Source organism: Equus quagga, chromosome 2 (genome assembly GCF_021613505.1).
Source record: "Equus quagga isolate Etosha38 chromosome 2, UCLA_HA_Equagga_1.0, whole genome shotgun sequence".
Taxonomy (NCBI): Eukaryota; Metazoa; Chordata; class Mammalia; order Perissodactyla; family Equidae; genus Equus; species Equus quagga.
Genome location: NC_060268.1, coordinates 51,400,727 through 51,417,775, shown reverse-complemented (window position 1 = coordinate 51,417,775; position 17,049 = coordinate 51,400,727). Strand labels below are relative to the sequence as shown.

Here is a 17,049-nt window from a genome sequence, read left to right as displayed (position 1 = left end):
ATATTTATTATCTCATAGTTTCTGTGGGTCAGGTCATGGCTTAGCTGATCCTCTGCTTCAGAGTCTCACAAGGCTCCATTCAAGGGTGGGCCCTGAGGTTGCAGTCTCAGCTGAAGCTCAACTGGGGAAGTATCTCCTTCCACGTTCTCGTGGTTATTGGCAGCCTTTGGTTCCTTAAGAGTTAAGAGTTGTCAGACTGAATCTCTTACTGGCTTTTGGCTGGCTCCTTGCCAGGTGGGTCTTCACAGCATGGCTTCTTGCTTCCTCAGAGCCAGCAGGAGAGAGAGAATCCTTAGCAGGATGGCATCTTGCCATCTTATGTGATGTAATCAGGTACACGAAATCATCCATATCTTGTCACCTTCTTGTATTCTTTCAGCTAGAAGCAAGTCACATGTCTTGCCCACACTCAAAGTAAGGGAATCACACACACATAAATAGGCATTTCCTCAAAATTCAACAAAGTGCTCCTTGTTACTTAAAGGAAAACAACTGACAGTATGTTTCTTGCCAATGATAAAATTTCAGCTTTCAAGCAAAAATTAGAATTTTGGAAAACTTGTATCTGTCACCATGATCTTGACAGCTCCCAATACTTAAAGACTTTTCCGATGGGTGGTGGTATTAATAAATATGATTTTTTCATATTGTGTAGTGAACTTTGTCAACGTTTGGAAGATCTGCATAATTCAAAGAAATGAATATTTTCCAGATAATCAATGCATGGTGTTATAAAATCATGCATGGATAAAAGACCCATTCAAAATGTAAGGTAGAACAAGATTTTAATGTAACCACGTACAAAAATTTTGGGGATATGGAGTCAGATTCTACATTGCAACAAACCATTAAGATAATACCAACTGTTACGTTTTGGTGTAGTACCAAAGAAGTATATCCATAGTTATCATAAATTGCTATGAAAATACTCCTTTTTTCAACTAGTATATGTCTTTTATGAAGCCAGATTTTCTTTATAGTTTTCAACCAAAGCAACATGTCCTAACAGATTGAAAGCATAGAAGCAGATGTGAGACTACAGTAGTTTTTGATTAACCTAGATGTTAAAGAAATTTCCAGAAATGTGAAACAATGGCACTCTTCACTAATTTTTTTGTGTTTGCAAGATAGTCATTTCTCATAAAAATGTTATGTTAATCTGCAATGGGTTTATTGTTATTTAAAATAAAATTAATATTTTAAAAAATTTCTGTTTTAATTTCTAATATGGGAAATATCAGTAGATATAACCCACCTGAATAAAAACTCTTGGGTCCTGAGTAATTTTTAAGTGTATAAAGGGGTCCTGAAATCAAGGAGGTAGAAAACTAACACAAAAAGTTACTCAAAATGTAAAGATGCTTTGCTTTTAGTTGGAATCCCGTTAACTAAGTGGTTTTTCCATGCTTATCATAAGCTATTCGACATTGGCCTTAGGGACATAGTAGTAAATTTTCTTCAAAATGTTTGTTCTGTTGATGGTAAGAGAAACAACTACCAAATTACCTATAAGGTTTCTTGAAACGTTCAAGTTCAAAACCAGAATTGAATCCAAATATTTTTAGTATGAATAATCCATTTTTCCTGTATTTCATATCATATTACTATAGGGTAATCTACATAGCTGTTAGCACTAAAAATTGATATTTTTAGGTGGTATCTCTCATAGAAGAGTTATGAAATGTAATTTTAATTTACATAAAAGTGAAAAGAAAGGCTACAGCCATTTAAATCTATGGCTAAACAAACTCAACTCCCACTTATATTTTGAAGATGTTGTATATCATGACAAATAAGAGTATCTTTGGGCAGATACTCCCTCCCCGATTCTTTTCTGTGGTTTTTAGTATTCTGAAATAATAATTAATAGTGATATGAGCCCTGAACTAGTAGTTTAGAAAACTTAGATTGAAGCAAGACTTGAATGCTGATTCTGCCTTGTTCTTAAGCGTTGTCAAAACCTCTCTGAGCTTCATTTTCTTCATTTCTAAAATGAGAGATTTTTCCCAGACCACTGACTCTCAGCCTTGGATCCTAAGGTTCCCTGAACTACTTCTGATGTTTCAAAAGAGGAAAAACTACCCAAAATGTAAAGATTCTTTGCTGTTACTTGGAATCAAATTAACTCAGTGGTTTTCTCATGCTTATCGTAAGCTATTTGGCATTTGGGGGAAGAAAACTGGAAAAAGAAACTTCATTATTTCATTCAGTTTAATAGATAAACAATCTTTCCAACATTAGACCTAGGGAGAAAAAAATAAAGTGAGGGGTGATATCTTTGGTGCTACGCAAGTTAGAAACTAGAGCTTTTTTTTAACTCAGAATGTTTTATTTCTGTGGGCATAGTTTTTAAATCAAATCACCTCAATTGGTGGTTTCTAATCTTGGGGACTTATTAAAAGGAGAGATTTTGCCGGTTGATTTAGGTGGGTCCTGGAAATGATACGATTTTAAAACTCTCCAAGTGATTCTAATGTGCAGTCAAAGTTAAGAATAACAGAGGTGTATTCTGGAATGAATTGAGAATCCTATTTAAGGGAATTTACTCTTAAATTTTGGAAGTTTTTTAAAAATAAATTATAATTATAGTTTTTTATTTTATGTCATGTTTTGTGTGTGTGTGTTTACTTTTTCATGGAATATCTCTATACCTCAACATCTCTTTCGGATCTCTTTCAGGTAGTCAGGGATATATTATAATCACTTGTAAAGTCAGTGTGTTACAGCTTAAGGGCATAGGCTTTGTAATCAGGCAGACCCAGGTTCTAATTACAGTAACATCAATAACAAGTGGGGCTGTGTTGGGAGTCTTCTGTAACCACACCTAACCCATTTTATTAGTTTACTTATTTATAAAATGGTGCATAATATTAGGTAATTATTAGTACTGTTGTGGCAACTACTTGATTTAATACATACATGTACCGTGAAGTACAGGTACATTTAAAACACAGTTGTGACTTTTATTTCAGTTTGAAAGGTGAATAACTTGAAGCTCAAAAGTGACTTTCACAAGGTTCGTAGTTAAATAAATGTGCAGGTCTTCTGAATCCCAGTCTAGCACCTATTCTGCCCTTACAATTGTATTTGATATCTTTCTGAATTGTTTTATAAGACATTAAAAATTCCCTCTTGGAGAATTCTCTTAACCAGTTATTGTTGAATAATGTGTGCCTGCTCTCTGAAATTGTGGTGCTTAATTAACCAGAACTGTTTCCTAGGAAAGTGTTTAACAGTATTAGCTTTATGTTTTTGTTAAAGAACTGTTTTAGGGGCTGGCCCCATGGCCGAGTGGTTAAGTTTGCGTGCTCTGCTGCAGGCGGCCCAGTGTTTCGTTGGTTCGAATCCTGGGCATGGACATGGCACTGCTCATCAAACCACACTGAGGCAGCGTCCCACATGCCACAACTAGAAGGACCCACAATGAAGAATATACAACTGTGTACTGGGGGGCTTTGGGAAGAAAAAGGAAAAAAATAAAATTAAAAAAAAAACTGTTTTGGAAAATGCAAGTGAGTATTTTCCATTTTTTTAAATGCAAATACTTGGAGAAAATATTATCTAGCAGTAAGATTGTGGTTGGTTACAATTTAGTTATATGGCATTACTAATTTTTTTATATTAAACATTAAAGTTCAGATGCAGATATCTGCCTGTTAGGCCTCAAATTCTAGAGTGGTTTGGATTACTTCGATACCTATTTCCATAACTTCTTTATTTATTTATTTTTTTTAAAAAACTTTATATTTTTCCTTTTTCTCCCAAAGCCCCCCTGATTCATAGTTGTGTATTTTTTAGTTGTGGGTCCTTCTAGTTGTGGCATGTGGGATGATACCCAACCATGGCTTGATGAGTGGTGCCATGTCCGTGCCCAGGATTCGAACTGGTGAAACCCCAGGCCACCGAAGCAGAGCGCGAGACCTCAACCACTCAGCCACGGGGCCCGCCCCCATAACTTTTTAACAAATCCATGTCAATAGAAAAGTTAGTAGCAAACTAAAATTCTTGAAACTTAATTATCCCTCAATTTAAAAACACAAAACGAATAAACCTTTCTTGTTTCTGTTTTTAAATCTTATGTATTTTGGCGGGAAAGTTTAGAAAAAGAGAAGAGTGCGTACTGTATTCTGATTTTCTTTTTTCCCTGCTGCAGGCAGGGTATAGAGTATATCATTCTGGATCATACTGTGCGTATAGATACATATTCCTCTTTTTGCACTGAACATTCTACCAGGAATATGTCATTGGATATTTCTCAAAAACATGGTATTAGTGGTTGCATGATAGTCTCTCACTTAACTTATTTAATCATTCTTCCATTGTTGGACATAAAGATTTTAGTTTTTTTGCCAATAAAAATAATTCTCCATTAAACATTTTCATTTCTTTACCATAAATTTTTAAAGTGGAGTAGTTGGATCAAAGGATGCAAACTTTTATAAAGCCTTTGACAGCTACTGTCAAAATTTTCATGCAGATAAGTTGTACCAAAGTATAATCTCTACTTTGCCCAAAGTGAATGAATGTTATCAGTACTTTTTAATTTTTAAATTTTAACTTTATTTCAAACTAATTTTAGACTTATAGGAAAAAATACAAAGAGTTCCCATATACCCTTAACCGAGTTTCCTCTATTGCCACCGTCTTACTTATCATAATCAGGTGATTAACATTAAACTGCAGACCTTATTTGAATTCTACCAGTTTTTCCATTAATGTCATTTTTCTTTCCCAGGATCCTGTTCAGGATGACACCTTGCAATTAGTTATTTCTTCTTAGTCTCCTCATGTTTTTCTACAGTTACTCATTCTTGATCTTTCATGACCTTGATGCTTTTAAGAGGAGCGGCCACTTATTTTGTGTTAGATATTATCGTCTTTAAAATGATGTCAATTCAGCAAAAATTACCCATGTCTTTATTTGCATTTCTTTAACTAGTAGCTTGCTAAAAAGCTTATTGTACGTATTGGTCATTTGGTATATTGCTTTTGAGGTGTCTCAGTTTATGTCCTTTGTGCATTTTTCTCTTAAAGTAACTTTTTCCCTTTTGATTTTTAGCATTGTTAATCTTAAAACTTTTGCTTATTATATATTATGGCATATAGAATGGTCCAGAAGTCACTCTGAGAGCTTACTTTCCACAATGATGGTCTTTTATAAATAGCTTCGGAATATATTTTGTGTGTGCATATCAGTATATTTAATGTATAATAGTATTGGAGTATATATATCTGTAAATTATATTGACCACACTTTTCATAATTATTTATACTAAATATATATGTGTGCTAACATATAAATTTATGCTACCTTAGACTTGACCACATGATTCATCTCATACTTTTTACTCCTCTCTTGAGATCTTCCTGCTAGCTGGGACCACCCTTTCTCCTGATGGAAGGGCTGAAACTTCTCTTGAGCCCTAATGTCTCCAGGAGTGGAGCAGCTGGCCCAGACCATTCCTATAAACAGCTTCCATTCTAAACTGTCTTCCTGGCTTTCTTATTTGTTCACCCTGCTGATCAGGCAGTTTTCACATTTGCCCTGTGAGGTGGGAGATTGCCTGGCTCAGCATGGCTTTATGTGGGGTGGTGGGAGGAGTGGGGGACCTTTCTCTTCCTGACCCTTGGGTTATAATTTTTCCGGTAAAGATGATTCCAAAACTCTCACCACATGGTAGATTCATCCCTAACCCCAATGCACAATACTTGTAGATTGATTCCCACTTTGTTTGCCCTGATATTCTGTTTGTGAGGTTTATAGAGGTGTAGAAGCTTTTAAATTTGTAGTTACATCACTATGTTTATCTTATTTTTTTCCTTGCGTTTACCCAAAGATTTTGCTAAGTTCTCTTATTTGCTCTTTGATGAGAATAGTGCATTTTTAGTATCCCTCTAAAGTGTATCAATGTTAAGTTGACTTAAAATGGGTTTATATGTTTCTTTTACTTTGAAAAAATCAGACTACAATTTGCCCCTCATTTTAATTGGCTAGTCAGGAATAAGCCAGCTCTAAGTAACAGCTTTAGTAGTTTTAGTAGAAGATAATTTTGGCAGATAGTAGTAGGTAACTTTGTGTTTTATAACTTATTAGTAATTGAGTCATCAAAGGTTATCCTTATGATAGTGGCATACAGTTAAATTTACTTCTATAAAAGTTTATGAAACAAAATGATTATAGCTATGTTGAATAAATGTAATATTCTTCCTTTGAAATATTTTAACAGGGTTATATAACGAACGCATCACGAGCTGTGTCTAATAATTCTTCAGAGTTACTGTTTGACTTGACCCAGGATACGGGATTATCACATTTCCAAGGGGGACCAACACTTTCTATAGCAGGTTGGTTTTAGCACTTTTTCAAAAAATTATAAAAAGAAACTTGATGAATATGCATATGAAATTGACTTTGTATTGAAGTCCATGCCTTTGTGTCAAGTTTTTCATATTTGTAAAGTGGAATGGTGCTGATAGTTTTTGAATGCCTTTCTTGGGTGATTTTAAATAAAATCTTATTTAATAATAGAGCATTTTATTTCTTCCTGTTAATTAAGTAGGCTAACCAACTTGGAGCTTGTTCTCACTTGGCACCAAACATGGGCTGAAAAATCTTAAAATAATTTCTGTAAGTTAGAGAAGTCCTCTGATCCCCTACGTACTCTTGTTAAAGAAGTATTAATTAGGGGCCGGCCCGGTGGTGCAGCAGTTAAGTTTGCACGTACCGCTTCTCGGCAGCCTGGGGTTCGCAGGTTCGGATCCTGGGTGTGGACATGACACCGCTTGGCAAAAGCCATGCTGTGGTAGGCATCCCACGTATAAAGTAGAGGAAGATGGGCATGGATGTTAGCTCAGGGCCAGTCTTCCTCAGCAAAAAGAGGAGGATTGGCAGTAGTTAGCTCAGGGCTAATCTTCCTCACAAAAAAAAGAAGTGTTAATTAGTTTCTATGGCCACTAGTGTGAAAAGTGTATGGAAGTGTCTGGTTATAGTTGATTTAAAAAATTAGTTTAGTATTTTTCTATTCAATAAATGATTTAGATATGATAGTTAAATATGATAGAGTGCTGTTATAAAGTGGCTGCAGTAAATTTGTATATATTCAGTACTCTTTATATATCCATTGAAGGAATAATGAAATGTCCCTATTGAAGAAGAGTTAAAGATCTTTGATTGTGTAACAAAGTTCTTCATTAACCTAAAATAAATTAGTGTGCTATGGAAGGATTTTATCTAATTGAAAATTCCCTGTAATGAAGGCAGTTATGCTTTGTATATTAGCAATTTTGGTTTATTTCAAATATTTGACTAAACAGAGATACATAAGACTTTTGGAAATTTTTTAGATTATTTATTAACAAATCATTGTAGAGAATTTAACAAATCTTCCCCCAATTTTTTTATAGTAATGTTAGTGACTAAAATGTTTTTCCATTAAAAAATATTTAGTTAATATTCATTTCTTTGGGTGTTACTTATATACTCATAAAAATCTAGTTAGTTAAATAGAGAAGAACCAAAAGAAACAAAGAGAAAAAATAATTCTTAAGTTTGATTTTACAAAACACATGGACTTTATTCATAGAAAAAGTCTGAATTCTTGAAACTTTTTGGCAGTAAGGACAATGACTCCTACTTTCCCTCTGAGTTTTCTACCACAGAGAGAGAGACTTTAGCCTGAAAAATAAGTGGGAAGATTTGGAAGATTTTGACCTATTTTTAAGATTTTTGTAGTCTTTTTTTTTAAAGATTTTATTTTTCCTTTTTTCCCCAAAGCCCCCAGTACATAGTTGTATATTTTTAGTTGTGGGTCCTTCTAGTTGTGGCATGTGGGATGCTGCCTCAGCACAGCTTGATGAGCAGTGCCATGTCCGCACCCAGTATCTGAACCCGTGAAACCCTGGGTCGCTGAAGCGGAGTGCGAGAACTTAACCACTCGGCCACGTGGCCCGCCCCCAGATTTTTGTAGTCTTCTTTTTTGAGGAAGATTAGCCCTGAGCTAACATCTGCTGCCAATCCTCCTCTTTTTGCTGAGGAAGACTGGCCCTGAGCTAACATCCATGCCCATCTTCCTCTACTTTATATGTGGGACACCTGCCACAGCAAGGCTTGCCATTCGGTGGCATGTCCGCACCCAGGATCTGAACAGGCAAACCCTGGGCTGCCGAAGTGGAACGTGCGAACTTAACCGATGCGCCACCAGGCCGGCCCACGTAGTCTTTATTAAGTCTTTACACTTTAGTTTTCTTATATTACTTAAAAAGGAGATTTTATTTTTCACATATAATGCATTCATTCTCCAGATCTAGAATAAGCCATTTGGAGATGTAATTTAATTCTTGCTCTACTTTAGTCAGAGCTTTTCGAGGCCCAAATAAGAGAAATAAAACGTGAAAATGCATTATGAGCTTTAAAGGACTTGACAAAAAACAGTTGTTATGAATGATAATATATGCTCTATGTTCCATAGCATGATTAACTGACTACTGTCAAGTGATCATAAGTATTTGGAGAAATTTAAATTTGAGCTTTATCTTGAATGAGAATAAGATTTTTACTGGCGGAGATACAGCTATTGAGGGTAGGAAACAACACAAGCCAAAGACAACAGAGGTAAATAAATTAAAGGGGTCAGAATTTAAAACCCTTAAATGCAGAGTGATTTTATTTTCTATTTAAAAAAAAATCTTATAGTAAACAGTCTATTTCTACTGTCCAGCCTGTTATGTAATCAGATGCTTAATCCAAAATATCAGCACTCACTGGCTTTTCAAGTAACTGAAGTATCTCACAAGAGTGCTACTGTGATTACACAAACTCTTTCACAAGTATCCCTTGTATAACTATTAGTAATCCTGTGCTTTGAAAATGGGCGGGAAAAATCATTTTTATGTTATCTCAAAGGATGAAACAGAGGAGCCAATTAGTGCTATTTTTCTGGCATGCTTCCCTAAATAAAAAGCTGACAGATGAATCTATTAGAAAAATCTTTTTTCTTCTAAAGTAAGTTTAGGTATCAAATTTTTAGTTAGTAGTGATAATAGCTGTCATTTATTACTGAGTGCTTTCCATGTGCCAAATGTTGTGTTGGGTGCTTTAAATACACTATCTTATTTGATCTTAAAACATCTCTCTAAAATAAGGTATTATAGCTCTTATTTTACAAAAGAGGAAACTGAGGCTGAGAGAAGTTAATTAAATAAGTCAGGAATACGTAGCTAGTAAGTGACAGAGCCTGGATTTTGAACTTAGCCTGTCTGACTTAAAAGCCTGGAATATTTCTAATATATTACTTTACCTCTTCTACTTTTAGTGTACAGTTGGGAGCACTAAAATATGATGTGCAGTTTTAGGATTCTTATTACCAAGTACAATTATGTGTTATTTTCAAAAGGACTTTTTCTTGGCCTACTTACAGCCTAACGATGCCTGTTTCTCTTGCTAATTCTCTGAATAAGACTGAAAATCCTTTAGCTTTTAAGCGGTGGTTTTCGAACCGAAAACTATTTTGGAGTAGTTTCGGAGTAGAATCCCTGTACAAACAAAATTTTATGCAAAAGTCTAATAAATAAAATATAAAAGGAGAGTTTCTCTGTCAGACATACCAAGTATATTCCCTAAGATGAGCCCATTAGGCCCTGGGGAACATAGTTTGAAAACCGTTGTACTAACTCCTTCCATTATGAGTCCTTTCATATGAATAAATGAGGTATTATCATTCAAGATTAGTTGTTTCCACTTTGTCCATAGGGATTAATGGATAATATAACCTAAAGCCATTAGTAGACCAACCACCTCTTTGTTAGGTGGAAAAAGAACTAACTTTCCATTAGACATTTTAAGTTGTTAAATCTTCTAAAGGGTCTCTAACCTTTTGGAATAAAGATATATAATTTTTAACAAGCTCTAATTCACTTAAGCATCTGAAGATAGTTCTTTTGTAGAAACTTAGTGTGAAGTATTCTCTGTGCTTTAATTTTTTTTTGCTTGGGACATTTTGCTCCATTTTGCTCTGGCTTCTTTCATAATAGCTGTTTATATATTGCTTTATTTGAAGCTGTATTTAGTATTTTCCTGCATAGAAAGATTATTTTATGAATTATTTGAATATATAGTCCATAGTAGATTTTGTACAATTTTTTACATCCTCTGACTTTGATCACATCAATTTTTATCATGATTTGTCATTTGTATGATATGATAATTCAATTATATCACCTTTAATTCAGCTTTAAAATATTTTTACTTAGTTGTAAGCAATATTCTGAAGTGTTTTAAAATATTTTTCCTACTATTTAAATCATCGTAGGTATGAATGAAAGTTCGTTTTTATCAAAACGTCCTTCTACTTCTGAAGTAAACAGTGTTAATCCAAAAAAGCCTAAGCCCAGTGAAGGTGTTTCTGGAACAAATTCCTCAGCTGTGTTTCCTTCAGTTAAATCTCCTTCAGTGACGTCTCCCCAGGCTATGCCATTAAAAGGTAAATATGAAATGTGGCTTATAAAAGAGAAATTATGGTACTTATACATAAATTTTAGAAATTGTAATAAATTTACAAACTATTATTAGTGGTTGTCTGAGGTTAAAAAGTGGTGAATTTTGAATTATATATGTTTTGAATTTATTTTAGGTACAAATACCTCATCAAATCAATCTAAAAATGGAACACCCTTTCCAAGAGCTTGTCCAAAGTGCAATATTCATTTCAATCTTTTGGAGCCTTTGAAAAATCATATGAAGGTAACACTTTTTTCAAAATTTAGTTTTAAAAAGGTTTGCAAATCCCTAGAAATATTAATGATTAGTTTACAGTAAATAATGGTTTGTCCAGATATTGCATTGGACATCTTCTCATACTGGTATTTCCATATAACTTCGGCAAAAGTTTATATTCATATGATTATCTTCATATAAGATTTAAAAATTCCTTCTGAATCATCAAATTTTAAATATTAAGTTCACGTACATTATAATATATGCTTATTCTAATTTTAAATGAAAATAATGTATTAATCAGAATGTTTTATTTATTAGATTATGCCATACTTCAAACTTCTTAAAAAACAGCCATTTTGTTATCTGTTTAGTATTTCATGTAACTTAACAATTCCTTCAGGTGTCTTGTTTTTGTGTCTCTGCTAACGTGCATGCCACATCACACAGTGAAAATCTGGGTTTTACATTTAATTTTCAACTCTCAAATATAAACTCTAAATGGTGGGGTATTTCATATGAAATAATTACTTTAACTCAGTCTAGAATATAGTTTGTGTAATTATTGTAAATTAATTTGAGCTTTTTATTGGTACAGGAGGCTCTTTGAAATTAGATGTTAAGAAATTTTCAAAGTACAAATGAAATATGAGGTTAGGTAACACTTCACTTAAAATATTTTAGTATCCTGCTGTGTCTATGTAAAGATAGCCTGTATTCTCTTTGCATGCCTAGTATAAATGGCAGGAAGGAGGAAAGAGACAGTAAAAAAGCAGTGTGGATTATATGAAGAAAAGAAGGGAAGGAGAAGGGTGCAATGGCAAAGAAGTAACTAAGGAAAAGTTCTTGCTCACTATTTCAGAAATTGCCAATTTTTTATTGAAATTTAATATTTTAAAAAAATATAGAGAAAATAAGCTGACTTTTTTAGAATTTCAAATACAGTCTCTTTATTCATGTACAAAACTGTATTTAGTCTTTCACTACTTCCAGCTCCCACAGTCCATTATAACTGCACTTTGTACTTTGTTCTTAGATGAGAATTAACTGTACAAGTGCTTTCAGTTTTCCTATCTATGTAATGTTTTGATGAGATACCTGATGTGTTTTATGTTTTGCATCATAGATGGAGAGAAAAAAGAAAGGGATAAATTGCTTAGTTAAGATCTTTAATTATTTGAGAAGGTAATGCAGTCATATGATTCAAAATAAAAAAGTTTACAAAGGCATACAAGTGAAAAATCTTACCCTTGTCTCTTACTTATCTGATTCTCAATATGACTCAAAGAAAACGATTTTTATTGTTTTGTATTCTCCCTGATTTTCTTTTTGCATATACAGGTAAACACAAATGTTCTTATTTCCTTTCTATTTTGTATACAAGTTGTAGCATATTAGATATACTTCTGTACCTGGTTAAATTGGCAGCCAAAGTAGCTTTACTTCCAAAATGTATTAGAGCATTGTTTGTGATTACACTTCTTAGAAATAACCAAAACCTCATACAATATTCATATAATAGAACACTGTGTAGCGTTTTACAAAAGGATGGAATCTCTGTGATAGATAATGATAATGGGAAGACCTCTAAGACACATTGTTGAACTAAGTTGAACATAGTATGAACAATTTATTATATGTGTTTATATCGTAGAGAAATCTGACAGAATACTTCCCAACTCTAGGACAAGGAAGTTTAAAACTAGGTAGACTTTTTATGTTCTAGCTTAGGTGTTTTATATATCAGTTAAAGTTTTAGTGTTACAATAAAAATTTTCATTTAAAAAAATGTAATTTTTAGACTATTTGTAAATTATTTTTTGCTGTTACTATAGATAAGTAGAGGACTGTACCACAGAAGTAATGTTTTTTTCAATGAAGAATATCTAAAACATAAGTGACATACCCTACAATAAAAGAATTTACCTGAGACCATGTGCCGGACTACTGAGCTTTAAATACATTATTTCATTTAGTCCTTAGAATATTCTTTGAGATAGACGTTTTTCTCATTGTTTTATAGCCAGTTAATTGGCATAACTGACATTCATACTTTTAATGGTAAAAGGTCCACGTTCTCACAAATACTTTTTTTTCCCTTTTTGGAAAATGTGTGGGCTATTTAATGTTACATGGAAACTTGAAAATAGGTATATTATTTCTTTTTTAGAGTATGGAATTTGATGTTTATCAACCAGATCTAGCTTATAAGTTACGTTATTTAGATTTCTACGTCTTCACTTAATTTTTGTCTGCTTGATCTGTCATGGATTGAAAAACACCACATCTCATTCCACATCTTCCGTTACCAGTATTTTCTTTGATATATTCCAGTTCTGTTTTAAGATTGTTGCTGTTTGAGATAGATGAATCTAACTTTTATAACTGTATTGTGAATGTATCCTTTAGCATTTTTGTAAAATGTCCTTTTTTGTCTTAATGTTACATGCCTTTTGGGCTCACAAGCGTTGTTTTCTTATGGTTTCCATTTGCCTAGTATGTTCTGTTTATCCTTTTGTTTTCAACCCTTCTGAATCGCTTTGTTTTGAGAATGCCTCTTGTTTTCAGCAGAGTTATGTTTTCCTTTGTGATCCTATATGAAAATCTCTTGTTTCAGTAGTTGAGTTAAACTCTTTTGTATTCATCTGTAAGATAGATTTATTTGGTCTTAGTTCTGTTACAATTTCTTTTCTTTTTTCTATCTTTCACTATGTGGTTGCTTTGTTTGTATATAGTTTGGATTTTTAGGGAAGTTGTATTTTTGTTGTCCTGTTTATCTTTATAATTTTAGTGTTAATATAATTCCAGCAGTCATCTATTCCTTTGGCCATTCTCTACTATTAAAATTGATTAAAGTAGTATTAAATTTCCTATTCTTAACCCACCCATCCTTACCTTCTCCTCTCCTACCTGATTTTAGTCAATATTGTCTTTCTGAGTGTTTACCTTTGTACTTTTAAAAATGCTCGTACATGTGCTACTTTATTTGGTAGCTCTAAATGATATTCCTTGATGTGCTGCTGGCATGCATGAGGCAGTCTGTGAGCTTTCTGGACCTCATATTCATTGTCCTTTTACCCCCTCCCAGTTTTTATTTATTGGTTGTATCATTTTTCCCTTGTCAGGGCATATAACATTTGCATTCGATTTTCTTAACCTTGTCTCCACATTTGTTTTAATCCTTTTCCACAGTAAAGTATATTCAGTGTTCATCACTAGTCTTTTTGTCATGCTTTCTTTGGTTATCTCTTGTTTGGCTGAAGTTCATCATTTGGTTGTTTCCTCAAGGGCCTGGGAAGAGCATTCTTTGAGTTTTTTCATGTTCAAAACAATTTGACTATAGTCCATTCTTGAAAGACAGTTTGGCCAGGTATGAAGAAGTTGGATCCCACTTTGAAGATCTTGGTACTGGTGCTCCTATTTTACAATATTGAATGTTGCTGTTGAAAAATCTGGGATAAGCCTGAATTATTTTGCCCTTTATGAGTGATTTGACCTTTTTGCCTGGTTGTCCACGTGATTCTTTGTTTTTGAAGACTGATAATTTTACAATGATATGACTTGTTGTTTGGAATTTGGGGTCAATCTTCTGTGGCATACATGTTCTTTCAACTTGTGTATTTGTTTCATCCTTTATTTTAGCACAGTTTTCTTGATTTGTATTTTAAAATATTTATTCCATACAATTGTTTTGCCTTTTTTAGGGTAGGTAGATGTTGTCCACTATGCATTTGTTTGATGTCCTTTGTCTGGTGTATCTGTCATTTTCTTTCTAATGCTTTTTAGCTCATTTAAAAAAGCAATTTTATTTGCTTTTCTCATACTAGTCTCTGTATCTATTTTATTTTCCAATATCTGTTCACCTTTCTAATCTTTCTTTATATTTCTGATTTTATTATTTTCCTCTACTTTTCCTCCTCGATTTTGCCACTCTTTTTTATGTCTTCTTTTCGTCTTGCCATCTCTTCTTGCTTTGTGGTCTTCCAAATAGAGATAATTGCTTCATTAGTTTTTTAAATTTATGGCAAAAATTTTGGCTATTTTCATCTGCATCTGCTCCTTAGCGCTTTTGTCAGAATTTTACATTTTCTTCCTTTTATCTTAAGGTATTTTTGCTTAGATGTAAGTTCATATCATATTGAGCAAGTTGGATATTTTTGGGCTAGTGGTTTGCACAAGGCTCCTTTTGGGAAGCATCAGTTGCTAGGACACACTCACAGACTACTAGCTAGCTGGTTTGCACAACTCTTTACTGGGCAGAAGGCTTCCTGCACTTGTGACTTGTGTGTCTTATTTCATACATAGCATTGCTTTTTCTGCTTCTCTGTACCAAACCAGGTTTGGGGGACTTCTGCCATCCTTCTCACGCCAGCTTCTGCACCTGTTTTTGCAAACAAAGGATATAGCTTTGCATTTCAGAATGTGTCTTTCACCTTTAGCATGTATATTTTTACTGATGCTTCCCTAAGATCTTTTACCGTTGGGTCCTTATGACTTCTCTGATCTACTTCTAACTGCATGTCTTCTGCCTGATCTTGGCTGCTTTGGATAGTCCTTTCATATGTTGTACAGTCTGTGGATTTCATCTGGCTCTCAGTTTCAGTGAAAATCACATTTTTAGCATTTGGTTGTTTTGGTTTTTTGGACAAATCTCAGGAGGAGAAGGGGAAAATGTTGACTTCGGTAGGATGACCATTTGGGAAGTTCTGTTTTACTATTTAAAAATATCATCTCACCTTCTTTGTTCTGAAAATCTTACCTAAATTTTTAGGTTACTAACAAAGCAACAGAACATGGTCTGTCTACTGGGAGGAGTGAAGATGAGAATGGTGTTTAGATGGTGTCTGCTGTTTGTCACATTACTGTATATGGCATTAAAGTATTTAATATTTGCAGAATGATTAACCCAGGAAAATAAGCGATACTCCAAGGGTTTCAGTGAAGGCCTGGAACCAAATGGGTACTAGGCTGAATAAAAGATGACCAGTTGATCTTGGACCATAGCTCAATCATGCCATCCATGGCTTACTCTGTCCTCCTATAAAGCCTTTAATCTAAGCCTAGTCCTCATTTCTTAAGTTCCTTTCTTGCCTTTTTGATATTTTCTGTAGAATACTTTGCTTTCTTCTTTCTTGCTAAATCTCCTAACCTAGTTCAGTGCACCTATTGTCCATTCTTGGTTGTCAGTGGTTTATCATTCAGCTATTTTATAGGGATCTGAAATATTGTTTAAAAGATACTGTGAATGAGATTTGTATGTTTATTTTAAAAATCTGATCCTATCTTTCTGTTAAAAAAAAAGCAAAATGGAAGAATGGTAAGCAATTGATCATCTATTATGTGTATCATAATTTATGAGTGTTTTGGTAACTTTAACTTTCATAAATGTACCAGATTAGACATTTCTGAAGAATATAAACCTTACAGCACAGTGTATTGTAGATTAGATTATTTTGTAGGTTTCAGAATAGAATCAAGTTTCAAATATGACTCAGAATAACTTCTACAATCTGAAAGCCCAGATTTAGTGTTTGAGTATATAAGATTATCCACGTTCCTAATTAGGGAGACTATTCTATATTGTATCATTTTTGTGCATTATAATTTTTTCCCATTGTTTCTTGAGATCATCCCTATAAGAAAGTTCAGATAAGGTGAGAAGTTTTGTCTACAAAATGATGCTACTGATACACATCATTTGTAGTAAGATGTATTTTGAGTCATCTTTCTAATAGTGCTGATGGATTTACTTTGAACCATCCTTTTCGCCTTTTATCCTTAAAGTGAAAAACACCCTTTTTAAGAAGGAGCTTAGCTTTGTAAAAGTCCTTAGGAATAGTCTGATTTTCCTAAGTTTGAGCTCTTAAATACTATATGTGTCTCAAGAAGAATCTAGAAACATATATAGCAAAACCTTTCTCATTTCCCTCTTTTTGTTGTGGTTTCATTTCAACTGTATTTATTCTGAGTGGTAGACTATAGAGGATCATATTGTATTAGAGAACTAATGTATTTATCCTAATTTAGCTTATGGGTGCAACCTTATCTCCTAAACACAAATTATGTTGATTTTTATGGGTCCATTTTATTCAGTATTTTCCTCCCCTCTCTTTCAGATCTATTTTAGATTTTTTTTTTTTTGGTGTTTTTTCCTTTATAGATTTCAAAATTGACCAGTGAACAAAAATAAGTGCAGTTGAAGGAAATGTTGTAGATCTGTCTTGGATCAAAGGCCTAGCTCCCATGTGACACAGAAAGTTTGACCAACGATTGAACATTTCACATTGGCAGGAGAGAAAGTGCATGTTGTTATCTTAGAAATGGAATAGAGTTGTGTT

The 17,049-nt window shown here is 33.6% G+C and overlaps 1 protein-coding gene across 9 annotated transcripts in view; it reads left to right on the top strand.

Moving 5' to 3' along the window:
* Nucleotides 1-17,049, top strand: part of ZNF280D (zinc finger protein 280D) — a 116,983-nt gene that overhangs the window by 29,592 nt on the left and 70,342 nt on the right. For all 9 annotated transcript variants that reach the window (XM_046653189.1, XM_046653192.1, XM_046653190.1 and 6 more), the window contains 3 exons: nt 6,228-6,345; nt 10,308-10,478; nt 10,629-10,738. In XM_046653189.1, the coding sequence (XP_046509145.1) occupies nt 6,228-6,345; nt 10,308-10,478; nt 10,629-10,738 (399 nt within the window). The remainder of the gene's footprint in view (nt 1-6,227; nt 6,346-10,307; nt 10,479-10,628; nt 10,739-17,049) is intronic.